Source organism: Nerophis ophidion, linkage group LG02 (assembly GCF_033978795.1).
Source record: "Nerophis ophidion isolate RoL-2023_Sa linkage group LG02, RoL_Noph_v1.0, whole genome shotgun sequence".
Lineage (NCBI taxonomy): Eukaryota > Metazoa > Chordata > Actinopteri > Syngnathiformes > Syngnathidae > Nerophis > Nerophis ophidion.
This window is the reverse complement of record NC_084612.1, coordinates 1,528,650-1,556,428: the sequence shown is the minus strand read 5'-3', so window position 1 is coordinate 1,556,428 and position 27,779 is coordinate 1,528,650. Positions and strand designations below refer to the sequence as shown.

General features: G+C 40.7%; 3 protein-coding genes and 1 long non-coding RNA gene across 9 annotated transcripts in view; 3 read left to right on the top strand and 1 right to left on the bottom strand.

The window, feature by feature from the left end:
- Positions 1–1,353, top strand: part of kifc3 (kinesin family member C3) — a 32,835-nt gene extending 31,482 nt beyond the window's left edge. For 5 of the 6 annotated variants that reach the window (XM_061875679.1, XM_061875662.1, XM_061875664.1 and 2 more), the window contains 2 exons: positions 612–647; positions 920–1,353. In XM_061875679.1, the coding sequence (XP_061731663.1) occupies positions 612–643 (32 nt within the window). In that variant the 3' untranslated portion in view covers positions 644–647; positions 920–1,353. The remainder of the gene's footprint in view (positions 1–611; positions 648–919) is intronic. The other variant, XM_061875663.1, reaches the window with a different exon arrangement.
- A 142-nt stretch (positions 1,354–1,495) lies between these two features.
- On the top strand, positions 1,496–10,752 carry il17a/f1 (interleukin 17a/f1). The gene is made up of 3 exons (XM_061875715.1): positions 1,496–7,324; positions 10,009–10,178; positions 10,252–10,752. The coding sequence occupies exons 1-3, from the start codon at positions 7,292–7,294 to the stop codon at positions 10,496–10,498; spliced, it is 450 nt and encodes a 149-aa protein (XP_061731699.1). The 5' UTR covers positions 1,496–7,291; the 3' UTR covers positions 10,499–10,752.
- A 4,527-nt stretch (positions 10,753–15,279) lies between these two features.
- gpn1 (GPN-loop GTPase 1) overlaps positions 15,280–27,779 on the top strand; it is a 22,910-nt gene continuing 10,410 nt past the window's right edge. Inside the window, exons 1-7 of the mRNA XM_061875649.1 lie at positions 15,280–15,469; positions 21,864–21,957; positions 24,329–24,435; positions 24,503–24,540; positions 24,606–24,684; positions 24,755–24,849; positions 24,928–24,973. Of these exons, the coding sequence (XP_061731633.1) occupies positions 15,311–15,469; positions 21,864–21,957; positions 24,329–24,435; positions 24,503–24,540; positions 24,606–24,684; positions 24,755–24,849; positions 24,928–24,973 (618 nt within the window). The 5' untranslated portion in view covers positions 15,280–15,310. The remainder of the gene's footprint in view (positions 15,470–21,863; positions 21,958–24,328; positions 24,436–24,502; positions 24,541–24,605; positions 24,685–24,754; positions 24,850–24,927; positions 24,974–27,779) is intronic.
- LOC133535712 (uncharacterized) overlaps positions 20,607–27,779 on the bottom strand; it is a 42,082-nt gene continuing 34,909 nt past the window's right edge. Inside the window, exon 3 of the long non-coding RNA XR_009802308.1 lies at positions 20,607–20,723. This is a non-coding gene — a long non-coding RNA (uncharacterized LOC133535712). The remainder of the gene's footprint in view (positions 20,724–27,779) is intronic.

The following is a 27,779-nucleotide window of genomic DNA, read 5'->3' as shown; positions in this document are numbered from 1 at the left end:
ATCAATCTATTCCATTGCATAGTTTGCTCATATCTGCTTTTTGCAGGAAGATTTAAGCCTCTTTTGTACTCCGACATTTCTCGCACTGCTTGCTGGACAACAGCCATCTTGGTTTGGTTGACCACCACTGGTTTTCACTCCCGTGTCAGAACACAAGCAATTGGATGATCAACTGCTCTGTGGTGAAGAATGTGGGATTTCGCCGCTTGCCTGGTGGTAAATACATGACCGAAACAACCCTTCCCGACCCCTATTGGCGAACTCATCTCCACAAAATGACAAGGCGTATCTGCTTCACGATACGATATTGAGAGCAGTCATGTCACATCTGTATCTTTACCAGTGTAAAGGGGACCTATTATGCAAAACCAACTTTCCTTACCTATTGGTACATGTTTTAGTGTATTTGCGATCTGCATAAGTCCCGAAAATTACAAATGTATAAAGCACATCTCTATCCTTGACCCTCAGTTGATATTTTTCAATTATTTTTTTTACCTGGCTGAGATCCTTGTAGTACACACACACACACACACACACACACACACTCTGTTCCCTTCTCTGTCCTCATTCTCTGTCCTCATTCTGTTGCCTCATTGGTTCATTTGCAGACTCATTTAGACCCATTGTTGGGGGCCAGTAGGCAGGTAGGTGGGATCAAGGGGAAAGGGTGGGGGGTGTTGGTCGATGCTGACTGGTGGAAGTGCTCTGCATGGCAAAGGCACCCGCCCCCTCCCTCCACAACCCCCCTGAATGTGCTGACTCGGCCCACTGGGCACCCCCCACGCCCCCTACTCCCCACCATGTGTGCTCGGCCGCGCGCTGTCAGCATGGTGGTGATGTGGAACTCGCACTGCTTCGCAACTGTCATACACGTTGTGTGTTGCGGGTCACGTGACGTGTCGCTTGTCTTCTACAGGACGACTGAAGATGACGGCGTGAGGCGTGGACATGGTCACAGAAGGCGCGTTGGTTTCCATGGTGATCAGCTGACAACAGTGTTTTGGAGGGGTTTTTTTGCACTTTAGCTGATTTATTTTTTTTTGCATCCATATTTTAATGACTATATTATAACGAACAGTTTTCATCCAATGAGGATGCTGACAGTTTTCAAACGGACCAAATTTGGTCTTCCTAAACACACATGCACAAGTGTGTGTCGTGTTAACCATCTTTTAATGTCAATATTATAACGAACATTTTTCATCCAAAGAGGATGCTGACAGTTTTCAAACGGACCAAATTTGGTCTTCCTCAACACACGTGCACACGTGTGTGTGTCACGTGAAAGTCGATCAACTCTGATTAGTTTGCTTTTTGTATTTAATTTTTAATAAACGTAAATACACCAAACTTCCTTTAGGACTGATGAATTCTGGGAAAAGCCCATACGTTAACTGCTATCTTAGCATAAAAAGAAGGTGACTCTGTGCTGAGTTGACATGAGCACCCCAGTTTGTATCGTAAGGACCCTTGAGTGGTCGTGGACTCCCTTTGCAGCCTGTTGGGAGGGTCCGGGCTTTGTTTACTGCCTGTTGATTGGTCGAAGGAGAATGACCGCTTAATTGTTAGACATTAGTGTGACTCCTCTGGATGAAATGTCATTTCTTTTTATTAGCGATGTCCGATAAATGCTTTAAAATGTAATATCGGAAGTTATCGGTATCTGTTTCAAAATTATCGGTATCGCTTTTAAAAAGTTAAATTAATTTTTAAAACGCCGCTGCGTACTCGGACGTAGGGAGAAGTACAGAGCGCCGATAAACCTTAAAGGCACCGCCTTTGCTGCCGGCCCATCCAGTCACATAATATATACGGCTTTTCACACACACGAGTGAATGCAAGGCATACTTGGTCAACAGCCATACAGGTCACATTGAGGGTTAGTAACAACATTAACACGGTTACAAATATGCACCATACTGTGAACCCACACCAAACAAGAATGACAAACACATTTCGGGAGAACATCCGCACCATAACACAAAACAAATACAACAGAAGAAATACCCAGAACCCCTTGCAGCACTAACTCTTCCAGGACGCTACAATATACAGCCTCCTCAACCTCCTCATGCTCTCTCAGGGAGAGCATGTCCCAAATTCCAAACTGCTGTTTTTGAGGCGTGTTGAAAAAAATAATGCACTTTGTGACATCAATAATAAATATGGCAGTGACATTTTGGCATTTTTTTCCATAACTTGAGTTGATTTATTTTGGAAAACCTTGTTACATTGTTTAATGGATCCAGCGGGGCATCACAACAAAAATTAGGCATAATAATGTGTTAATTCCACGACTGTATATATCGGTATCGGTAATTAAGAGTTGGACAATATCGGACATCGGCAAAAAGCCATTATCGGACATCTGTAGTTTTTATCTTCCTGGCTGAATTCATTGTGGCGTTACTGTGACATCATTGTGAAACAATCCTGTTAATAACTCTGTAGCCAAAGTTGGCTTTAAGGGCCTCTGATGATGTTGTCTCCGTGATGACATTGTGACGGGAAGTGAGTCGCTTGACCTGGTTTATACTGTGGCGTTGTGATTTTTCAGCATCAGCACATTTGGCGTCTTGTTGGTTTTTTTCCACCTACGGTAACTACTTGATGCTTATCACTAAGCAACTTCCTCAGATGTCGCTGCTTTCATCTCGGTCGGAAAAACATCCGCAACTTTGATAACCAAGAAATCACCTAACCCACATCTTACATTTGGTATTTTCACTGATATTTTCAAGAATATTTTACTTTTTACTGTTTGACTTTCTCCTCCTCAGTCAATTTTTTTCATGCACATTCAATTAATTTGGGTAAAATAACTAAGGCTTTTTTATTTATTTTTTTGATACTGCAAATTTGGTTATCAATGTGATATCAAGTAGATAAAGGACCGCCGATCCAGATACTGTATACTTGAAATTGTCTCAGATCATTGATTTGGTTTTTATGACTATAATCAGAATACAACAAAGGATACAGATTTTGAGCAAACTGAAAGTTTTTATCAACAAACATATTTGTAAAAATATAACCACAACAATATAACTATCCATCCATCCATTTTCTACCGCTTGTCCCTTTCGGGGTCGCAAGGGGTGCTGGAGCCTATCTCACTATATAATTTGTATTACATATAGTTGTTTGAATCAAATTAAGTACAAAATAAGTTTTTTTTTTTTTTTTTAAAAAGGGCAAAAGCTATAAGGGTAATGTTTACAATTAGACAGGTGTCCAAAGTGTGGTGCGCGGGCCATTTGTAGTCCACAGAATAGTCATGTATCCCCATAGCAACAGCTGTTTCGCCATGGTAACATGCTAGCTAGTGCAGAAGAAGGGTGACATCAAGGCTGCATTCAAGGAAAGTAGGAACTAATTCTATGAGGTCTATGCTCTAAAAAAATATATCTCAAGAAGAGCAGGCAGTCAGAGAAGGGGAAAATTCTTTATTTAAAAATGATCTGGAGTGCATGAGAAAGTGTCGGGGAAAAAATAAGCCAAAATGAATGACAATAGAACAAAAAAAAAGTAATCAAAAAAATCTAAAATTGTCGTACTTGTAACAACTCATAATAATTCACTTTGTCATTTATAACACAAAGCTGACACAAATTTTGTTTTAATAATAATTTGATTAGATTTATATCGCGATTTTTTTAGACACTCAAAGCACTTTACAGCGAACACATCATTCATTCACTCCACATTCACACATTCATGGTGCAAAGTGACATTTGTAGCCGCAGCTGCCCTGGAGTAGACTGATGGAAGCCTGGCTGCCAATTTGTGCCTCGGGCCTCTTCAAAACATTCATACACCAGTGTAAAGGGGACCTATTATGCTAAACCACATTTTCTTACCTAATGATGCCTGTTTTTGTGTATTTGGGATCTGCATAAGTCCGGAAAGTATTTAATTTATAAAACAGTCTTTAATTAATTCTTACTTCCCCCATACGAACAGTTTGGAATTTGCCTAATTTGTTACGTTTTTCTCAAGTGTGACGTCAGCGGATGATCCATACATGGTAGAAATTTACCCCCAGAGATTTTGCGCGAGGCCGCCATTGTAGTCTAACAATGTAGTCAATAATCTCATTCTTTTTTTCGATCCACTGGCTCATTGCACATTCATCCCCCGCTGTTGCCGTTTGTAATACAAAGTAGCGTCTAGTTCTTACTTATGTCTGTCAGTAGACTTGATATGGAAGCGCTTAATAATTACAACAAAAGAAGCAGGGAAAAAAGGCTGCCGAAGTGCAGGCACGTAAATAAGACCGCCCACAAAACGGCGCATCCCGGAGAGACTGTCAAAAAGCGGCTTGAAAATGGTTTGTAAAACACAATTTATGCTCATTTTTGACCAAAGAACCACCCTTTACATGTTATGCAGTATAGCTAAAAATCAAACGACCCTTTTTTAAAATAGTGTTTTAGCATGTTTATATAAGACTCACTTAAAATCCTTTCATTTTCTCCAAACTCGGCAGTGCGCCTAATATACGGAATAATGGGTTGGCGACTTGTCCAGGGTGTTCCCTGCCTTCCGCCCGAATGCAGCTGAGATAGGCTTCAGCACCTGCGTCCCCGAAAGGGACAAGCGGTAGAAAATGGATGGATGGATGGAATTTTAGTTGTGCTTACCGACTTTGAAGCTATTTTATTTGGTACGTGGTTAAATGATAAGTGTGACCAGTAGATGGCTCTCACACATAAGAAAATACGTGTAGACTGCAATTTGACTCAAATAAACAACAAAATGTGTAATGTTCCATTGAAAATATAGAACATTACACATGGCGCTCAAAAATCTATCAAAAATGTTTTAGTACGACTTTGGTAAGCTATGAAGCCGCACCACTTGAAGGATTGTAGTGTGCTTTAACATAAAAGTATTATGGTGTGTACAAAGTAAGACATATTTGGCGTTTTGTTTCGCATTATTATACAAAAGCAACTTTTCTTACCCTCTGGTACCTGCTGATCTGTATTTGGGATCTGCATAAGTCCTGAAAATTTGCGCACATCCGCCTTTGCAGTCCGTGGTGACGACGTAGTCTGTAAGCATCTTCTTTGTCTCTTATCTTCTTGTAATGGGATATTCATCCTCTGCTGTTGCCACTTCTAATATAAAGTAGTGTAAAGTTCTTGCTTATATCTGTCGGTAAACTCGCCCTGAAAGTACCAATGATTGTCACACACGTACTAGATGTGGCGAAATTACTCCCTGCATTTGACCCATCACCCTTGATCACCCCCTGGGAGGTGAGGGGAGCAGTGAGCTGCAGCGGTGCCGCGCCCGGGAATCATTTTTGGTGATTTAACCCCCATTTCCAACCCTTAATGCTGAGTGCCAAGCAGGGAGGTAACGGGTCCCATTGTTATAGTCTTTGGTATGACTCGGCCGGGGTTTGAACTCACGACCTACCGATCTCAGGGCGGACACTCTAACCACTAGGCCACAAAACATACCGGTGTAGTGAGTTTACCATTGTTCACCCGAGGAACTTTAGTTATTTACGGAACACATTTCCGGCGTTATTGCACTAGTGAGCCTCGGATGAGGAGATGCTGCTCCGTTATTGATTGAAGTAAAGTCTGAATGTCATTAAAACAGTTAGCTCCGTCTTCTGACACTTCTTCCACTCCCGTCCTTGCACGCTACACCGCTGCAACAAAGATGACGGGGAGAAGACGCTGCCGAAGGTGAGCCATGTAAATAAGACCGCCCACAAAACGGCGCATCCTGAAGCGACTGTCAGAAAACGGCTTGAAGATGATCTGTAAAACATCATCTATGCCACATTTGGACCAAAGAACCACCATTACATGTTATGTAGACCACAAGGAAGGGTTTTACATTTACAAAAAAATATATATGAGACCCCTTTAATGCGCCTTATAATCTGAGTAGACCCTCTCATTGGCAGTCCGCCTTATGGTCTGGAAAAATACGATAAATGTCCCTGGCTTGATTTGACTTTTTAGTGTCCTTGGTGGAGAAAGTTTTGGCCCCCATTGAGCAAGACCATTCAGTTCCTGTCAAACTGGTCATACGGTCGGACCCACGCGGTTGCTGTCGTTGAATTCAAGTCAATCAATGTTTACTTATATAGCCCTAAATCACTAGTGTCTCAAAGGGCTGCACAAACCACCACGACATCCTCGGTAGGCCCACAAGTCCTGCTGATATTAGCAAATACTCCAAAAAGATCAAACTGGAGCGTGTAAAAATGAGAATGGTGGGCGAAAAGAACCACTGCAAGAGTGTCCCACCGATCTACATTCCTCTGCCCTTCAAACATTTCTTGGAAACTGACAAGTCCCACCACGCTGCTAGGTACTTTTTCACAGGTGATGTCAGCGGAAAGGTTGTCATAGTGTGAAGTGAATTATATTTATATAGCGCTTTTCTCTTAGTGACTCAAAGCGCTTTACATAGTGAAACCCAATATCTAAGTTACATTTAAAGCAGTGTGGGTGGCACTGGTAGCAGGTGGGTAAAGTGTCTTGCCCAAGGACACAACGGCAGTGACTAGGATGGTGGAAGCGGGAATCGAACCTGCAACCCTCAAGTTGCTGGCACGGCCACTCTACCAACCGAGCTATATCACCCCAGTGTCAGCTAACAAAGGACAGTTGGTATGACTACTACCAAGTCATCCTATCAAAGGTGCCTACGACGACGGAGGGACTGAAATATTTCTTTTGAGAGAGCTGAATGAATTAAAAAAGTTTATTGTATAACAGAAGAGAGAGAACAGGCTTAGGCGAGTCCTGGACCTCTTGGAGTCCACCACTAGCTGTGCTCTTGAGTCTTGCTGCCCCAGTCCATTTTCATAGAAAACTTGGAACAATGCAGACTATGGAAGCCTGAGGACACACCACGGTCTGACACGTAATCCCTGATCCATGCTGACTTTACATGAGAATGATGTGATGGTGTGTTAAGACCAGAGGAAACCTTTAAGAGTTGATTAAATGTAGCTCTTACATATTCATGCTTAGTGGAGAAGTGCCTAGGCCCAATGGAACCCCAACAGGAAATGACACCCCGTTTGATCGAGAACTAGAAACAATGACCTAGAATCTGTCACTTCTGCGAAAGTGGGTCGAGCATCGTGCTTCGTCACACCTAAAGGTGTTGTGGTTTAGAGAGGAGGATCAAAGGGGACAACGGCAGCAGCGATCACCATAAAGACCCCCCAGGGATGACTTTGCTTTGCCACTCACACAACTGAACCTCCAGCGGAGCCCGCAGAGCCTCGAAATTGACGATTCGAAGAAGAATGTTTTGGTCGTCGAACGCCGCCATCGTGATGGTAAGACGCCGACTTGAGCATGAATGATGATGTGGGGTTGTGACTGGGGTTTAACACATTTATGTTTTTCTTCGGAACATTTCAGGAGTTTGACGATAAATTGGAGTTAAAATGAGAACATATTGGATGGAATGTCACATAATGCATCCAGACTTCAAGTGCTATAAACAATTTTACCTTTTCAGGTGCGATTTGAGCGCATGTCAGGGGTGTCTTTCATACATTTTATGGATAAAGGTGCTAAAACCGATCCAAGATAGGTCCACGTATGCCAAGCTAATTGAACAAAACAGCGAAGTCTTTGCTTTGGGTTTTAGGTAACAGTACTTTGGCCTAGGGCTGGACCATTGATGCAAAAAATTATCCTTATTTTATTTGTATTCATTTTTTTATTAGTCAGTCCAACAAAACAATACCACAATAATACAATTCCAAAACCAACAATATTTAAAATAAGTGAGGTGAATTATATTTATATAGCGCTTTTCTCTAGTGACTCAAAGCACTTTTACATAGTGAAACCCCAATATCGAAGTTACATTTAAAGCAGTGTAGGTGGCACTGGGAGCAGGTGGGTAAAGTGTCTTGCCCAAGGACACAACGGCAGCGACTAGGACGGCGGAAGCGGGGATCGAACCTGGAACCCTCAAGTTGCTGGTACGGCCACTCTACCGACCGAGCTATACCGCCCCATATACTGTCCTCTATAACCCATAGAGGACACACAAACATGACACGAAACAATCCAAATGTAGTCAAACAAAAATTAATTATATCAATATTAATAAGAATTTCAACATAGCAGTGATTGGAAATCCCTCATTTACATGATCAAAGCCTTTCATAAAAAAAAAAAAAAATTAATTAAACATTTTAAAAATGAACAATAAAGCCCTTAGTGGCCACATGCGTGGACAGCACCTTTTTAGCTCTTATTTCCAAACTCGTGTACACTACTGAATTGGGGTCTTATGGCCCCTTATGTGGACACTTATACTGCCATCTGGTGGTGACAGAAGAGTATAACATACAATGGAATTTGGAGAAAAAAAAGTGTAAAAATAAAAATTTGCATGTCACTACACATAAAGTACACGTTTGTGTACTTATGGATTAAGTACGTCATATAAAAAGATGATTTTCAGTCTATTTAGGGTCCAATAAGCCCAAATAGCAAAGATAAATAAATAAAAAAGCATGTAAATAGATTGGGCCTTAAGAGGATAGTGTCACAGTGGCTTACACTTGCATCGCATTGTGTCCAATATTTACCACAAAGATAAAATAAGTCATATTTTAGGTTCATTTAATAGTTAGAACAAATTGAAAAAAAAATCTCAATTAAATAATCCTTATTTCTTATTTAAATTGAAATCATAAAAATACAATTATTCATTAATTTGAAAACACATGGATCCATAGTGGATCTAACATAATAGTGAGAGTCCAGTCCATAGTGGATCTAACATAATAGTGAGAGTCCAGTCCATAATGGATCTAACATAATAGTGAGAGTCCAGTCCATAGTGGATCTAACATAATAGTGTGAGAGTCCAGTCCATAGTGGATCTAACATAATAGTGAGAGTCCAGTCCATAGTGGATCTAACATAATAGTGAGAGTCCAGTCCATAGTGGATCTAACATAATAGTGAGAGTCCAGTCCATAGTGGATCTAACATAATAGTGTGAGAGTCCAGTCCATAGTGGATCTAACATAATAGTGAGAGTCCAGTCCATAGTGGATCTAACATAATAGTGTGAGAGTCCAGTCCATAGTGGATCTAACATAATAGTGAGAGTCCAGTCCATAGTGGATCTAACATAATAGTGTGAGAGTCCAGTCCATAGTGGATCTAACATAATAGTGAGAGTCCAGTCCATAGTGGATCTAATGTAATAGTGAGAGTCCAGTCCATAGTGGATCTAACATAATAGTGAGAGTCCAGTCCATAGTGGATCTAACATAATAGTGAGAGTCCAGTCCATAGTGGATCTAACATAATAGTGAGAGTCCAGTCCATAGTGGATCTAACATAATAGTGAGAGTCCAGTCCATAGTGGATCTAACATAATAGTGAGAGTCCAGTCCTTGGTGGATCAAACATAATAGTGAGAGTCCAGTCCATAGTGGATCTAACATAATAGTGAGAGTCCAGTCCATAGTGGATCTAACATAATAGTGAGAGTCCAGTCCATAGTGGATCTAACATAATAGTGAGAGTCCAGTCCATAGTGGATCTAACATAATAGTGAGAGTCCAGTCCATAGTGGGGCCAGCAGGACCGGAGACAGGTCAGCAGCTGAGGCACAGGTGAGCAGTCCACCCGGGGTCCCGACTCTGGACAGCCAGAACTTCCTCCATGGCCCCCGGACCTCTGCCCCCCACCTCCACACTGATCTTACACCAATGATGTCGTTCACAACAACACAAACAGATGAGATGAATTGTATGTAGCTTGTTCTTGCAAGCTTTAGCTTCCGTGTTTCAAGTAGCATCTCGACATCTAGTTCGGTTTTAGTTTTTCACACGAGTTCAGGAATATGCATGCATGTTGCACAGCTCATGAATCACTTATTAGAATATTTTTTCGAAATCGAAACTGGATTAATTGTCTCGCCCAACTTGGGACGCCGCACGTCTTTGAATGTGGACTGGTCCCAATTGTGGTGTGATGTCTCCAGGTGATGCTGCTGCAGGTGAACATTGTGGACAGCCGCTCAGCAGTGAAACACAGACGACACTCGGGTCCCAGGACAGACACGGTCCCCCTGCAGCTGAACCCGAGCCTCTTGGCTCCTCCCCGAACGTTCCGACCGCTGCAAAACGACTCCATATCGCCGTGGACTTACAAGTAGGGCAGACTCGTCGCCGCGGTAACCGAACAAGCAGTTGATTGTCTCCTCTCCCCTTTCTTCGCTGGTCAGCTTCTCCCAGGAGGCCTCGGTGTTCCCGCCCGTGTCGGAGGCTCGCTGCCTGCTGCGAGGCTGCCTGGACTCCAACGGCGTGGAGGATCTGAATCTGAAGTCGGCGCCCATCCTGCATCAGGTGCTGCTGCTCCATCGCCTCAAGTCGGAGGGGGCGGAGCCAGCTTACCACTACCGCTTGGAGCCCCGCGTCATCGCCGTGGGTTGCACGTGCGTCCGCGATCCTGTCCGGCTGCAAGAAAAGTGATGACCTCATGTCGCCCATGCAGTCTTTCATAATAGAATATATTTTATATAAAACAGGTATCATACCTGTACTTATTTATTACATCAAATATTTTGTTTGTCAACTTTTAATTTATTACTGTACAGGAGGTGAACTGCTGTGACGCAGCATATAAGTCCTGCTTCTTCCTACTCCTTTTCGGACAGGGATTGTGTAACTGTCATCCCGCCACGTGACACTGTATGCAATATTCCTAATAAACTAAACCATTTTGAAATGGGTTGCTCATCGCCGCTCGCACCTTCGTTTTTTTTTTTTTTTGTAAAGGCCGTCCTGTCACCTACAAACCCTGTTTCCATATGAGTTTGGAAATTGTGTTAGACGTAAATATAAACAGAATAAAATGATTTGCAAATCATTTTCAACCCATATTCGGTTGAATATGCTACAAAGACAACATATTTCATGTTCAAACTGATAAACATTTTTTTTTTTTTTTGCAAATAATCATTAACTTTAGAATTTGATGCCAGCAACACGTGACAAAGAAGTTGGCAACAAATACTGATAAAGTTGAGTTCACTTAAATGCTCAGTAGAAGCATTTAAGTCTCACCTTAAAACTCATTTGTATACTCTAGCCTTTAAATAGACTCCCTTTTTAGACCAGTTGATCTGCCGTTTCTTTTCTTTTTCTTCTATGTCCCACTCTCCCTTGTGGAGGGGGTCCGGTCCGATCCGGTGGCCATGTACTGCTTGCCTGTGTATCGGCTGGGGACATCTCTGCGCTGCTGATCCGCCTCCGCTTGGGATGGTTTCCTGCTGGCTCTGCTGTGAACGGGACTCTCGCTGCTGTGTTGGATCCACTTTGACTGGACTCTCGCGACTGTGTTTGATCCATTATGGATTGAACTTTCACAGTATCATGTTAGACCCGCTCCACATCCATTGCTTTCCTCCTCTCCAAGGTTCTCATAGTCATCATTGTCACTGATGTCCCACTGGGTGTGAGTTTTCCTTGCCCTTATGTGGGCCTACCGAGGATGTCGTGGTGGTTTGTGCAGCCCTTTGAGACACTAGGGATTTAGGGCTATATAAGTAAACATTGATTGATTGATTGAATGCTCATCAAACACTTATATGAGATGAGGGAGCTGGCACTGAGCGTCGGGACGGAGAGGCTTCGCGGTGTCGGACACCTCAGTCTCCTTGGACGTATCCTCGCTCATCCATGCGGACTGGACACTGGCCGAGAGTGGAGTCGGCTCTCTTGGTTGCTTTGTTGGGTCTGCTCCTGTCTCTGGCCATGCTCCCTCCACTCCAGCTGATGATGACGTGGAACACCGCAGAGGCCACCACAGTGGATATGTTTCTTTTAGTTTTTATTCATAGCTGTATGTAGAAGTGTCTGCTTGTATCTGCTGCTTTAATGTCTTTAATGTCCTTTGTCTTCTTTGATGTTTGATGTGTCCCTCTTACACATATGTGAGAGGGATGTGAACTATGGCTATGAGTAGGTGTTGTTCGGGCGGCATAGCTCGGTTGGTAGAGTGGCCATGCCAGCAACTTGAGGGTTGCAGGTTCGATTCCCGCTTCCGCCATTCTTGTCACTGCCGTTGTGTCCTTGGGCAAGACACTTTACCCACCTGCTCCCAGTGCCACCCACACTGGTTTAAATGTAACTTAGATATTGGGTTTCACTATGTAAAGCGCTTTGAGTCACTAGAGAAAAAACACTATATAAATATAATTCACTTCACTTCATTTTTCCCTTGGCCTCAGTCTGGACCCGCTCTCCAGGGCCCAGGCTTAGACCGATTTTTTTTATTATACTTTATTTTATTTTAATCTTCTATTTTTTTCTCCCATTCCCCCCACTTGTTTACCTGTATCTCACCTTTTTTGTAAGGGGCTTTGGAAGCCGTCAGACCCGTCAGCGATCCTGTTCTGTCTGCCTGTAACGTTTGTCTAATCTTGAACGGGATTGTGCTGAAAATTTTAATTTTCCTGAAGGAATAAATAAAGTACTATCTAATCTAATCTAATATGGAATATCCCACAGGTGTGCAGGCTAATTGGGAACAGGTGGGTGCCATGATTGGGTATAAAAGCAGCTTCCATGAAATGCTAAGTAATTCACAAACAAGGATGGCGCTGGGGTCACCACTTTGTAAGCAAATTGTCGAACAGTTTTAGAACAACGTTTCTCAACGAACTATTGGAAGGAATTTAGGGATTTTACCATCTACGGTCCGTAAAATCATCAAAAAGTTCAGAGAATCTGGAGAAATCACTGCACGTAAGCGATGATATTACGGACTTTTGATCCCTCAGGCGGTACTGCATCAAAAACCGACATCAGTGTGTAAAGGATATCACCACATGGGCTCAGGAACACTTCATAAAACCACTGTCAGTAACTACAGTTGGTCGCTACATCTGTAAGTGCAAGTTAAAACTCTACTATGCAAAGCGAAAAGCATTTATCAACAACACCCAGGAACGCCGCCGGCTTCGCTGGGCCCGAGCTCATCTAAGATGGACTGATGCAAAGTGGAAAGGTGTTCTGTGGTCTGACGAGTCCACATTTCAAATTATATTTGGAACCAGAGGACGTGGTGTCCTCCAGAACAAAGAAAAAATAACCATTCGGATTGTTATAGGCGCAAAGTTCAAAAGCCAGCATCTGTGAAGGTATGGGGGTGTATTAGTGCCCAAGGCATGGGTAACTTGCAAATCTGTGACGGCACCATTAATGCTGAAAGGTCCATACAGGTTTTGGAGCAACATATGTTGTCATTCAAGCAACGTTATCATGGACGCCCCTGCTTATTTCAGCAAGACAATGCCACACCACGTGTTACAACAGCGTGGCGTCATAGTTAAAGAGTCCGGGTACTCTACTGGCCTGCCTGCAGTCCAGACCTCTTCTCCCACTGAAAATTTTGAAGCCTAAAATACGACAACAGAGACCCCGGACTGTTGAACAGCTTAAGCTGTACATCAAGCAAGAATGGGAAATAATTCCACCTGAAAAGCTTCAATATGTGTCTTCTCAGTTCCCAAACGTTTATTGAGTGTTGTTAAAAAAAAAGGTGATGTAACACAGTGGTGAACATGCCCTTTCCCAACTACTTTGGCACATGTTGCAGCCATGAAATTCTACGTTAATTATTATTTGCAAAAAAAAACAAAGTCTATGAGTTTGAACATCAAATATGTTGTCTTTGTAGTGCATTCAACTGAATATGGCTTGAAAAGGATTTGCAAATCATTGTATTCTGTTTATATTTACATTTAACAAAATTTCCCAACTCATATGAAAATGGGGTTTGTACTAAAATACATTTGTAATCACATTATATGTAAATATGAACTTATATTTATACATTTGATTTATTTATTTATGTATTCTAACCAACTATGAAATGATATAACATATATACAATGTGCTTCTGTCAGTCAGCAGCTACACCAGGGGTCAGCAACCTTTTTGAAACCAAGAGTACTTCTTGGGTACTCATTAATGCAAAGGGCTACCAGTTTGATACACACTTAAATACATTGCCAGAAATAGCCAAATTGCTCAATTTACCTTTAATAAATAAATCTATATATATACAGGTATACATATATATATATAAAAAATGGGTATTTCTGTCTATTATTCCGTTGTACATTTTTTTTTCCTTTTACGGAAGTTTTTTTTAGAGAATAAATGATGAAAAAACACATAATTGAACGGTTTAAAAAAGGAGGAAACACGAAAAAAATAAATACAATTTTGAAAGAGTTTATCTTCAATTAAAATTCAAAATTCAACCGAAAAAAATAAAAATAAAAATGAGCTAATTTGAATCTTTTTGAAATAATTAAACAAATAATTTATGGAACATCATTAGTAATTTTGCCTGATTAAGATTACGTTTAGAATTTTGATGACATGTTTTAAATATGTTAAAATCCAATCTGCACTTTGTTAGAATATATAACAAATTGGACCAAGCTATATTTCTAACAAAGATAAACCAATATTTCCTCTAGATTTTCCAGAACAAAAATGTTAAAAGAAATTCAAAAGACTTTGAAATAACATTTAAATTTGATTCTACAGATTTTCTAGATTTGCCAGGATAATTTTTTTGAATTTTAATCATAATTTTGAAGAAAGATTTCACAAATATTTTTTGTCGAAAAAACAGAAGCTAAAATGAAGAATTAAATTAAAATGTATTTATTCTTCTTTACAATAAAAAAAAATACTTGAACATTGATTTAAATTGTCAGGAAAGAAGAGGAAGGAATTTAAAAGGTAAAAAAGGTATATGTGTTTAAAAATCCTAAAATCTATTTTAAGGTTGTATTTTTTTCTCTAAAATTGTCTTTCTTAAAGTTATAAGAAGCAAAGTAAAAAAAATAATAATAATGAATTCATTTAAACAAGTGAAGATTAAGTCTTTAAAATATTTTCTTGGATTTTCAAATTCTATTTGAGTTTTGTCTCTCTTAGAATTAAAAATGTGGAGCAAAGCGAAACCAGCTTGCTAGTAAATAAATAAAATTTAAAAAATAGAGGCAGCTCACTGGTAAGTGCTGCTATTTGAGCTATTTTTAGAACAAGCCAGCGGGCGACAAATCTGGTCCTTACGGGCGACTTTATTGCTATTTGTACTGAGTTCAATTCTGACATTATATATACAAGCGTTCCATCCGCACGCCTTCTCGAAAGGTGGCGCTAAAACACAAATCCGTCAAGAAGCCGAAGCCCAAGAAGAAGAAGAAGAAGAAGAAGAAGAAGAAGAAGAAGAAGAAGAAGAAGTAGCAGAAAACAAAGATGGCGGAAGCGACGCCGAGTGTTGACAAGATGATGGCAGGCGACCAAGCGGGCGACCAGGCGGACGCGACTGCGGGAGAGCAGGCTGCTGGTGGGAAGAAAGCAGTTTGTTTGATCGTCCTCGGCATGGCTGGATCCGGAAAGACCACCTTTGTTCAGGTCATCAATTCATCATATTTTCATTGATTCCCGACGTGATGTTCTCACATATTTTTCGCATGGCCGTCAATATATGATCAAAACAGAGCCGTTCTAAACAAGTTATCATAAAGACTTTCACATGTAGTATCACAAACTTTTAATATCCGCCTTGTAACCGCAATGACGTCACCACCAGCACCTTTACACGATCCGCCTTGAGACGGATTATTTTATTTTGAAAGTAAACCGGATATTTGTTATTTGTGTTTGTGCATGACTTCCTGTCCATCACTAGCAGATTTTGACGCCGTGACCTGAAGCAAAATAGAACGGGTTTGTGTGCCGGTCCGTGGGTATTCCGAGTTAGTGTTTGTAGCGTCACATTTATCGTTAGTTTTTAAGCCAAAATACGTCCATTCCCGCTCTTTTTTCTCCCCACTGTTTCTGCTTGTAAGTGCTCTCTGTGTGTGCTGACTGGCAACATAGATAGATAGATTGTTAGTACTTTATTTATTCCGTCAGGAGAGTTCCTTCAGGAAAATTAAAAATTTCAGCACAATCCCATTTAAGATCAGATAAACATTACAGGGAGACAGAACAGGATCGCTGACGGGTCTGCCGGCTTCCAGCGCCCCTTACAAAAAAGGTGAGATACAGGTAAACAGGGGGTGGATGGAGGGGATGGGAGAAAAAAATAGAAGATTAAAATAAAATTCCAAAAATTGGTCTTAGCCTGGGCCCTGGAGAGGGGGTGCAGACTGAGGCCAAGGGAAAAAAAGAAAAAAAATACTCATAGCCATAGTACACATCCCTCCTAAATGTTTGTAAGAGGGAAACATCAAAGAACACAAAGGACATTAAAGCAGCAGATACAACCAGACACTTACATACAGCTATGTATAAAAAGTAAAAGAAACATTAACACTGTGGTGGCCTCTGCGGTGTTCCACGCCATCATCGGGGTGGAGGGAGCATGGCCAGAGACAGGAGCAGACCCAACAAAGCAACCCAGACAGCCGACTCCACTCTCGGCCAGTGTCCAGTCAGTTTCAGTTTCAACAAAAACATATTCAAACATAGATCACGATTCAAAAATGAATAACATGACTGAAACAGGCAGAAGCAAAAAAGCTTATATGCCCAACATACATTTTTTACATTCAATTAAGTTACCTTTTCTAATAATTCTGCAACACAAAAAGAAATATAGTCATTCAGCATCCACATTCAGGCTGCCCCCCAACAAATAATACAAAAATATGTACCTACACACATACACTTTTCTGTAAACAGATAAACATACATACCTTCTAAATACAACATTTAACCAAACAAACATACATTTCTAGTTCACATAACTTTTTAAAATACATTGTGACATGTTCTTTTTGAAATTAAATACTGAGTCACTCATTTTTATTTCTTTACCAACAGAATTCCACAAATTAACACCGAGAACAGATAAACATCTACGTTTAACCACTAGTCTTGCTTTTGGTCAAATAAACTTAGATTCATCTCTTAGATTGTATTTGCTGGTCTGTAGAGAGAAGTATTTTTGAATTCCTTCTGGAAGAGTATTTATTTTTGCTTTGAACATTATCTGTGTTATTTTATAATAAACAATATCTTGAAATTTCATAAGTTTTGATTTGACAAATAATGGATGGGTGTGGTCATAATATCCTGCTTTGTTTATTAGCCGTACAGCTTTTTTTTGCAGCAAAACAATATCATTAGTTATGGTTTTAAAAGTGGTTCCCCAGAGTTCTACACAGTATGTCATGTATGGAAGTATCAAAGTATAATAAATTGTTAAGAAAGAATTATAATTAAGTAATTCTTTAATTTTATACAAAACACCAAGTGTTTTTGATATTTTTGTTTTTATATAATTTACATGTTGTCTCCATGATAATTTATGATCAATTATAACTCTCAAAGACACGCTCAATTTTATCTCCATTTGTTTTAATATTTACTTCCTTAGATACCTCAGTTTTGGTACCAAATATCATAAATTTAGTTTTAGCAATATTAAGTGATCATTTATTCATATCAAACCAGTTTTTAAGCACTGTCATTTCTTGTTCTATTTTTACCAAAAGTTCATTAAAAAATTTTCCAGAACAAAGGATGGTTGTATCATCAGCAAACATAAAAAATGTTAAGAAACTTGATGCATCACAAAAATCATTAATGAAAATTGTAAATAACTTAGGACCAATTATAGAACTCTGAGGAATTCCACAAACTATATTTTTAAATCCAGATATTGTATTATCCACCTGAACACATTGTTTTCTATTTTCTAGATAGCTCTTGATCCAGGACAGAGCTGGCCCTCGGATGCCGTACTTATCCAACTTATTTATTAACTGTCTGTGGTCAATGGTATCGAAGGCCTTTTTTAAATCAATATAGATGGCTATTGTAAATTCATCATTATCCATAGCAGTACTAACCTCCTCCAGCATATGCATTACTGCATACGTAGTTGTTCGATTTTCCCTAAAACCATACTGCTGCTGCTTAAGCAAGGTGTTTTTTTCCAGAAAATTATTTAACTGTTTTGTAAAAAGCTTTTCTAAAATTTTTGAAAATTGAGTGAGTATTGAGATCGGTCTACAATTTTCCATAAGATGCTTATTTCCGTTTTTAAAAACAGGAATAACCTTTGCTATCTTCATATCATCTGGGAAGTATCCACACTGGAATGATTGATTACATATGTGAGCCAATGGCTTAGCAATTAAATGAATACATTCTTTAATAATGACCATATCTATGTGATGTATGTCTGTAGATGTTTTACTTTTAAAGGCTCTTACTGTTTGAATTATATCCACTTCTGTTACTGCACTCAAAAACATTGCTCATTAAATGAGTCCGAATGGATGAGCGAGGATACGTCCAAGGTGACTGAGGTGTCCGACACCTGCTCACCCAGCCAAGACACAGCGAAGCCTCTCCGTCCCAGCGCTCAGTGCTAGCTCCGCAGCCCTGTCCCCCTCATCCACATCTCCTCCAGTTCCTCCAAACCGACTCCGGTGTGGCAGAGACCTAGCAGCTGGTCTCCATGGCCAAAAGGCTCCCGGGAGGCAGATCCAGAAGTCCACAAAAAAGCACCACAGAGGTCACGAAAGTGCCACCCCTTGTCACACAGTCCCAAAGGGTCCCGGACCAAAATGCAAAAAAATATAATAAGACATGAAAACAAGAGGGAAACACAAAAGGATGACCCAAGAGCAGAAAGCTCCTTCCAACAGCAGCCACTACAGCAGCGCCATTGGCTCCTGTTACCAGTAAATATATTAGTGTTTTTCAAAGGCAGTATAGTACTTTTTTTTTAAATTCATTAGTACGGGGGTCAGCAATGGCCTCAAACTCCCACCCCTCCAGGACCTGTTCTCCTCCAGGACCAGGAGGCGTGATGTTCGGATCACAGCTGACTCTTCTCACCCTAGACACAAAATATTCTCCCCTCTTCCCTCAGGCAGAAGACTACGGTCCATCCAAACACACACCTGCCGCCACCTGAACACTTTTTTCCCCCTCGGCCATCAGAAACGTAAACAATACCAAGATCTGATAGCTCAATTACAGCTCATGTTATTCCATTCTCTGTTATATTTATTTTATGTTGCACGATTGCGCCAGGTAAAATTCCTAGTTTGTGAACCCGTTCTCAAACAATGGCAAAGAAAAAACTTTTCTGATTTCAATCCGCGCATACTTGCCAACCCTCTCGGATTATCTGGGAGATTCCGGAAATTAAGCGCCTCTCCCGAAAACCTCCCGGGACAAATTTTCTCCCGAAATTCAGGCGGAGCTGGAGGCCACGCCTCCTCCAGCTCCATCCGGACCCGAGTGACGTGTCGACAGCCTGTTTTCACGTCCGCTTACCCACGATATAAACAGAGTGCCTGCCCAATGACGTTATAACTGTAGAATGATCGAGGCCGATTTCTTGGTTTCTTATGTGGGTTTATTGTTAGGCAGTTTCATTAACGTCTACTATCTACTATCAAAGGCTGATGCAAATCTTTGTTGACAGAAATGTTGTATTTTAATTTTTTATTCTACGCATTTTTGCAACATTGGAAATCATTAGCAAAGTGGAGGCTTCTAGGGACGGCGTGGCGCAGTGGGAGAGTGGCCGTGCGCAACCCGAGGGTCCCTGGTTCAATCCCCACCCAGTACCAACCTCGTCACGTCCGTTGTGTCCTGAGCAAGACACTTCAACCTTGCTTCTGATGGTTGCTGGTTAGCGCCTTGCATGGCAGCTCCCTCCATCAGTGTGTGAATGTGTGTGTGAATGGGAAAATGTGGAAATAGTGTCAAAGCGCTTTGAGTACCTTGAAGGTAGAAAAGTGCTATACAAGTACAACCCATTTATCATTTATTTATCATTTATTGTTAGGCAGTCTCATTAACGTCCTCCCAGCGCGGCAACAACACACAACAAGAGCAGTCACGTTTTCGTCTACCGTAAAGCAGTTCGTCTGCGGTAAACAGCAATGTTGTGACACTCTTAAACAGGACAATACTGCCATCTACTGTGCCATGGATATGTGACAATAACATCTATGGCTTTTAGAGCAGTGGTTCTCAACCTTTTTTCAGAGATGTACCCCCTGTGAAATTTTTTTTATTCAACTACCCCCTAATCAGAGTAAAGCATTTTCGGTTGAAAAAAAGAAAGATAAAGAAGTAAAATACAGCACTATGTCATCAGTTTCTGATTTATTAAATTGTATAACAGTGCAAAATATTGCTCATTTGTAGTGGTCTTTTTTGAACTATTTGGAAAAAAAGATATAAAGTTAACTAAAAAAAAAATATATATATATATATATATATATAAATATATATATATATAAGATAACTAAAATGTAAAATATAAAGATAACTCAAAATAAAAAAACAAGTGATTCAATTAAATAAAGATTTCTACACATACTGGGATGAGGTGGCGACTTGTCCAGGGTGTACACCGCCTTCCGTCCGATTGTAGCTGAGATAGGCACCAGTGCCCCCCGCGACCCCAAAGGGAATAAGCGGTAGGCAATGGATGGATGGATGGATGGATAGCTGTAAATATACTCCTCCCCTCTAAACCACGCCCCTCGCCCAACCCCCGACCATGTCCCCTGGCCCCGACCTCCCGAAGTCGCAGGTCTCGAGGTTGGCCAGTATGAATCCGCGGCTTTAGAGCTGTATGCAGCACTGTAGTGCTGACCGAGTGGCTCAGTGGACATCTTTCAGAGATCTGTGAAAATGGAAATAGATGAAGATTAAAAAAAAAAAAAAGTTGAATATATTTTCTGTAGGAGAACAAACATGACCCAAACCTTCCTAATTGTTACAAATCCCACTCTTTATGTTAAACATACTTCTCTGAAGAGAGTATTTGGCAAGCACCATTTCATTCTACTAATTTCAGCGATCCTTGAACCCATCCTAGTTTGTTTACATGCACAACTTTCTCCGACGCGGCCACAGTAAGACACGTCTTATGCCACTCCTTTGTCTCATTTCGTCCATCAAACTTTCTATGCTGTGCGTGAATGCACAAAGGTGAGCTTTGTTAATTTTATTGATTTGTTGGACTGATTTTCAGGCATATTTATATACATGATGGCAAGCTAATTGATGCTAACATGCTATTTAGGCTAGCTGTATGTACATATTGCATCATTATGCCGCGTTTGTAGCTATATTTGAGCTCATTTAATTTCCTTTACTTATGTCCTCCGCGTATTTCATTTATATTTGCATGTCTCATGACACATTACCTGTATGTAATATTGGCTGCATTTCTCATAGTTGTTTGTGTGCCATGTTGTTCCAGACCACAGCAAACGTTACCCAGCTTGCAAAGATTGTAACAAATCCATTAGAAGAAGACAACCTGCCGTTTCCGTTAACTTGGACACACACATCTAAACCTTAGGCCAGTCTGGGTTAGTCATTTCCAGAAGTTACCTCATCCTGTGAGAAGCCTCCATTTTTACTAATGATTTCCAATGTTGCAAAAATGTGTAGAATAAAAAATAAAAATACAACATATCTGTCAACGAAGATTTGCATCAGCCTTTGATAGTAGGCTAATATAGCTGATATAGACACTTACATCATGTGTTGCCTTCATTATATAAGGCTTTTAATTTGCAGCCCTTTGAGACACATGTGATTTAGGGCTATTTAAATGAACATTGATTTATTGATTGATTGAATTTTTGCCACTCCAGACAGTTTTTTTTGTATTTTTGGTCCAGTATGGCTCTTCCAACATTTTGGGTTTGCCCACTCCTTCATTAGCACCATAAAACCCTTAATGTAATGTCCGCTGAATGTATTAGTAGATGTGTCGTCTAAGTGTCTCTAACCATTATGTCGATTTTAACAGAGGTTGACGGCGCATCTGTATTCTCTCAAATGTCCGCCATACCTCATCAACCTGGATCCTGCCGTCCACGAGGTCCCCTTCCCTCCAAACATCGGTAAGGAACGTACTGCCTGTACAAAACCAGTGTGTAAATCGTAAATAAAAACACAATACAACGATTTGCAAATCCTTTCCAAACCTATTTTCAAATGAATAGACTGCAAAGAAAATATACTTAATGTTCAACCTGGATAACTTTATTTTTTGCAAATATTGGCTCGTTTAGAATTTTTTTGCTCATAACTTGTTTCAAAAAAGCTGGGACAAGTGACAACAAAGACTGAGAAAGTTGAGGAACACTTATATGGAACATCGCACATGTGAATAGGCTAGTTGGGAACATTTGGGTGCCATGGTTGGGTATAAAAGCATTTGCAAGTGCAAGTTAAAACTCTATGCAAAGCCAAAGCCATTTATCAACAACACCCAGAATAGCTTCCGGCTTCTAAGATGGACTGATGCAAAGTGGAAAAGTGTTCTGTGGTCTGACGAGTCCACATTTCAAATTGTTTTTGGAAACTGTGGACGTAAGAACAAAGAGGAAAAGAAGCATCTCGATTGTTATAGGCGCAAAGTTCAAAAGCCAGAATCTGTGATGGTATGGGGGTGTATTAGTGCCCAAGGCATGGCTAACTTACACGTCTGTGAAGGCACCATTATTGTCTAACAGATTACTCTTCATTCACAATTTAAGTTAAAAAGTGGCTTTGGAGCAATCAAAGCTGCTCACGCGGTCACTAAGGTGTATTATATTTATCCATTAGAGTATTTTTGTTGTAAATTTTGAGGTGTGTCTGTTAAAATTCATGGTTGTTTTTACAAATGATGACAGATGTGAACAAGAGCATGTATTGTCTTTGTGTGATGACGGCGTGGCGCAGTGGAAGAGTGGCCGTGCGCAACCCGAGGGTCACTGGTTCAAATCCCACCTAGAACCAACCTCGTCACGTCCGTTGTGTCCTGAGCAAGACACTTCACCCTTGCTCCTGATGGGTGCTGGTTGGCGCCTTGCATGGCAGCTCCCTCCATCAGTGTGTGAATGTGTGTGTGAATGGGTAAATGTGGAAGTAGTGTCAAAGCGCTTTGAGTACCTTGAAGGTAGAAAAGCGCTATACAAGTACAACCCATATGTAAATGAGTTGTGGTTGTATTGTATATTAAGTATGTGTCCATGAAAGGGCATTTTATGACTTTTCTTAATTTGATTACATGATATGGTATGATTTTATTGCATGATTTTTGTACCCCTTTAATTTAGGTAGCCAGGGACTGCAGATGGAAACGAGCTATTTAGCTATATTCCGGTACAGAACATATCTGTATTTGAGCTTAATGTTTCTGTACATTCCCCCTTCAAATAAAAACTAAACTAAACTAATTGCTGAAAGGTACATACAAGTTTTGGAGCAACATATGTTGCCATCCAAGCAACGTCTTCTTCATGGACGCCCCTGCTTATTTCAGCAAGACAATGCTAAGCCACATTCAGCAGTGGAGGGCCAAGAACAGAGTGCGGGTACTAGACTGGCCTGCCTATAGAACAGACTTGTCTCCCATTGAAAATGTGTGGCGAATTATAAAGCCTAAAATAGGACAACTTAAGCTGTACATCAAGCAAGAATGGGAAAGAATTCCACCTGAAAAGCTTCAAAAATTGGTCTCCTCAGTTCCCAAGCGTTTACTGAGTGTTGTTAAATGTAAAGGCCATGTAACACAGTGGTTAAAATGCCCCTCTGCCAACCTTTTCACAACGTGTTGCTGCCATTAAATTCTAAGTTAATGATTATTTAAAAAAAGAAAAAAATGTTCTCAGCTCAAGCATTAAATATTTTGTCTTTGCAGTCTATTCAATTTAATATACCGTATTTCCTTGAATTGCCGCAGGGCATATAGTATGCGCCTGCCGGGTCAAACTCGCTTCGCAAAATAATTAGCGCATGCTTAATATTACCGCCTGGTCAAACTCGTGACTCTTCCCCTGTCATCATTTTCAAAATGGAGGAGGCTGATTTCAATACCTGTAGTTTGAAATGGCATAAAGTGAAGAAGATTAAGAGCTATTCGGTAGGATTTCAAGTCCAAGCTTACATCACACTAAAATTTTTACTGCATGCCTTTGGTAAGTGCCAAAATGAGAAGAGGTTTTAAAATAATTAGCACATGCTTACTTTCACCGCATAGCTTTGGTAAGCGCAGGAGTGAGAAGCGGCTTTAAATTAATTAGCGCTTGGTGGCAACTCAAGGAAATGCGGTAAGTTGAAAAGGATTTGCAAATCATTGTAATGTGTTTTTATTTACCAGTTACACAACGTGCCAACTTCACTGGTTTTGGTTTTATACTTGATGTCGGCCTCTAGTGTACAAAAAGTCACTTTGAGTCCACGTTTCCAGACACAACCTCTAACCTGCATGTTGTTGTTCCGCAGACATCCGAGACACGGTGAACTACAAAGAGGTGATGAAGCAGTACGGCCTGGGACCCAACGGCGGCATCGTGACCTCTCTCAACCTGTTTGCTACTCGCTTTGATCAGGTCTTTCCTGTTCTTGTTTACCTCTGCGATGTTTTGTACCAGAAGTAATACAGCGGTCGTCCTCTAGGTGATGCACTTCATAGAGAAGAAGCAGCACAATCACAGGTCAGTGACCGATCGTACGTCTCGATATCATCGCAAATGTTCATGTTTTTCTGTCACCTGTGCAGGTACGTGCTTATCGACACTCCGGGTCAGATCGAAGTCTTCACCTGGTCCGCCTCCGGAACCATCATCACGGAAGCTCTGGTGCGTGGCGAGCCCGGCCAAGGTTTATTGTGCCGCTTCATCCGATAATTTACAAAAAAATTGGTCTCAGGCCTCGTCCTTCCCCTGCGTGGTGATCTACGTCATGGACACGTCACGGAGCGTCAATCCCGTCACCTTCATGTCCAACATGTTGTACGCCTGCAGGTACGAAAAACGCAAGTCGGCGTTTGTTGCCGCAGAAAATACGCCCTTGTAACGGTTTCTTGTTTGGTGTTCTTTTAGTATTCTCTACAAGACCAAGCTCCCTTTCATTGTCGCCATGAACAAAGTGAGTAACTTATTTTTATTAGTTTTCCTACGCTTAAAGACCTACTGAAATTAGATTTTCTTATTTAAACGGGGATAGCAGGTCCATTTCATGTGTCATACTTGATCATTTCGCGATATTGCCATATTTTTGCTGAAAGGATTTAGTAGAGAACATCAACGATAAAGTTTGCAACTTTTGGTCGCTAATAAAAAAGCCTTGCCTGTACCAGAACTAGCAGACGATGTGCGCGTGACGTCACAGGTTGTAGAGTTTCTCACATCCTCACATTGTTTATAATCATGGCCACCAGCAGCTAGAGCGATTCGGACCGAGAAAGCGACAATTTCCTCATTAATTTGAGTAAGGATGAAAGATTCGTGGCTGAGGATAGTGAGAGTGAAGGACTAGAATAAAGAAAAAAAAAGACGAGGGCAGTGGGAGCGATTCAGATGTTATTCGACACATTTACTAGGATAATTCTGGAAAATCCCTTATCTGCTTATTGTGTTACTAGTGTTTTAGTGAGATTATATAGTCATACCTGAAAGTCGGAGGGGTGTGGTGACCGCCGGTGTCTCTGAGTGAAGCCATGGAGGAACCAAGAAAGTCGCAGCTGCCTCTTTGACATCTGCAGGAGGAACGACTCAAGCTCCACTCATGTTTACAGTAAGAGCCGACTTATTACCACAATTTTCTCACCGAAACCTGCCGGTTGACATGTGGTAGAGAACCATGTTCGCTTGACCACTCTGTTTCATATTAAAGCTTAACAACAAACAAAGAAACACCGGCTGTGTTTCAGTGCTAAAGGCTGCTCCAATCCACCGCTTCCCACCTACATCTTTCTTCTTTGACCTCTCCATTATTAATTGAACAAATTGCGAAAGATTCAGCAACACAGATGTCCAGAATACTGTGTAATTATGCGATAAAAACAGACTACTTTTAGCCGTGATCGGTGCTGGAAGAACATGTCTGCTACCACCGGTGACGTCACGCGTCATCATTCTGTGACGTTTTCAACAGGATACCTCGCGGGAAATTTAAAATTGCAATTTAGTAAACTAAAAAGGCCGTATTGGCATGTGTTGCAATGTTAATATTTCATCATTGATATATAAACTATCAGACTGTGTGGTCGCTAGTAGTGGCTTTCAGTAGGACTTTAAAATGTAACGTGACATTTAGCCACGTCCTGGTCCGATATCAGCTCAGAAAACAAGCATCAAATGATATTGTCGAGCATCTAAATTCTCCCACAGAATAAAGTTGGACACTTAGCACGAAAAAGTCCTCCAATGAACACAGAAAGTTGGTCTTTTGTTTTATTTTAGTTATTTACAATAGGTAAACATGGTAGGCTACAATCTACTGGGAGCTAGCAGCTAACAAGCTAGACATACGAAAATAAGTCTCCTTAATTAAACAGTTTTGTCGAAAACAAGTGTCAATTAATTAAAGTTGCATACAGTGACGTGCTGTCAAGTGAGGCATATATATATATATATATATATATATATATATATATATATATATATGTGTGTATGTATATGTATATATATATATGTTTATCAGGTGGCTTAACCATGAGATTTTCCAAAACAAAGTAATAATGTGATGGTCAAAATCGCGGAAATTCCATGTTTTTTAATCAAAACAATGCAGGAGATGAGAAGTGAGGCAGACACAGGCGGTGCCTCCACGGCTACACTAGGGGTGTAACGGTACACAACAATTTCGGTTTGGTACGTACCTCGGTTTAGAGGTCACGGTTCGGTTCATTTTCGGTACAGTAAGAAAACAAAAAAATATAAATTTTTTGGTTATTTATTCAACAAATTTGTAAACAATGGCTTTATCCTTTTAACATTGGGAACACTATAATAGTTCTGCCCACATTAAATATAAAAAGTGCAACATTAAACAGTTTCAAGTCAACTCATCATGCTTAATTTATTACAGCATTTGGGAAGCCTGTAGTTGACTTTTATTATGTAAATGTTATATTTTTGTCAACATGTGATAGCAGAGACCCTCCCATTGAAAACTAGGCTGCTACATTACTAATGATTAAAATAACTATAGCTGAAAAAATAGTGCAATAGGAGAGACTATTAATCCCTGAAATCTATGGAGTTCATGTGAAATAACAGACAGACAGGGTTTTGCTGCCCCTAACACACACACACACACACACACACACGCAGGCACACCCACACAGAAAAATAAGCTAACGTTACGCTAAAAGCTAATTAGCTTTCACCTCAAGCCAGAACTGCGAGCGAGCTGAGCTGCAGTTTAAGTTTTCTAGAAGGTCAACGGGCTCATAGTGATGCTAGCAGTACCGGTTGTGACTGAGAGGTGTTTTTTATCATTCGGGCAGAGTACGCTGTCCGCTGCTAAACACATATCTGCTCGACGCTGAAGCATTGACTACATCGCTCTGAATACGCACTGCTGATTGGCTTTGTATGTAACCTATCAGATGGTTGTGTGGGCGGGACAATGCTGGTTGCTCAGACAGAGACAGAAAGCAGAGCAGCTTGTTAAGACTTTACCTTACAAACTCATTCGATACACCTCCGAACTGGACCGAAAACCCATACCGAAACGGTTCAATACAAATACACGTACCGTTACACCCCTAGGCTACACACAGTGTGTATTGGGCGTGTGCGTGCCAGGGGGCGCATGGTTGTTGCCACATGGAAAAGGCGGGTCTTGAGACAGCAAGTACCTCTGCCTCATGGTAGGGGGCAATATATTGTCAACTTGCAGTTGAATGCCTCAGCAGTACCCTGACTCGTCACACTGGGAGAAGTAG

Excerpts from the sequence above, each read along its gene's own strand:
- il17a/f1 (XM_061875715.1), top strand. The coding sequence starts at position 7,292 with ATGTTTTGGTCGTCGAACGCCGCCATCGTGATG. Across the intron at positions 7,325-10,008 it reads CGAACGCCGCCATCGTGATG|GTGATGCTGCTGCAGGTGAA; the intron begins GTAAGACGCCGA and ends TGATGTCTCCAG. Across the intron at positions 10,179-10,251 it reads ATATCGCCGTGGACTTACAA|CTTCTCCCAGGAGGCCTCGG; the intron begins GTAGGGCAGACT and ends TTCGCTGGTCAG.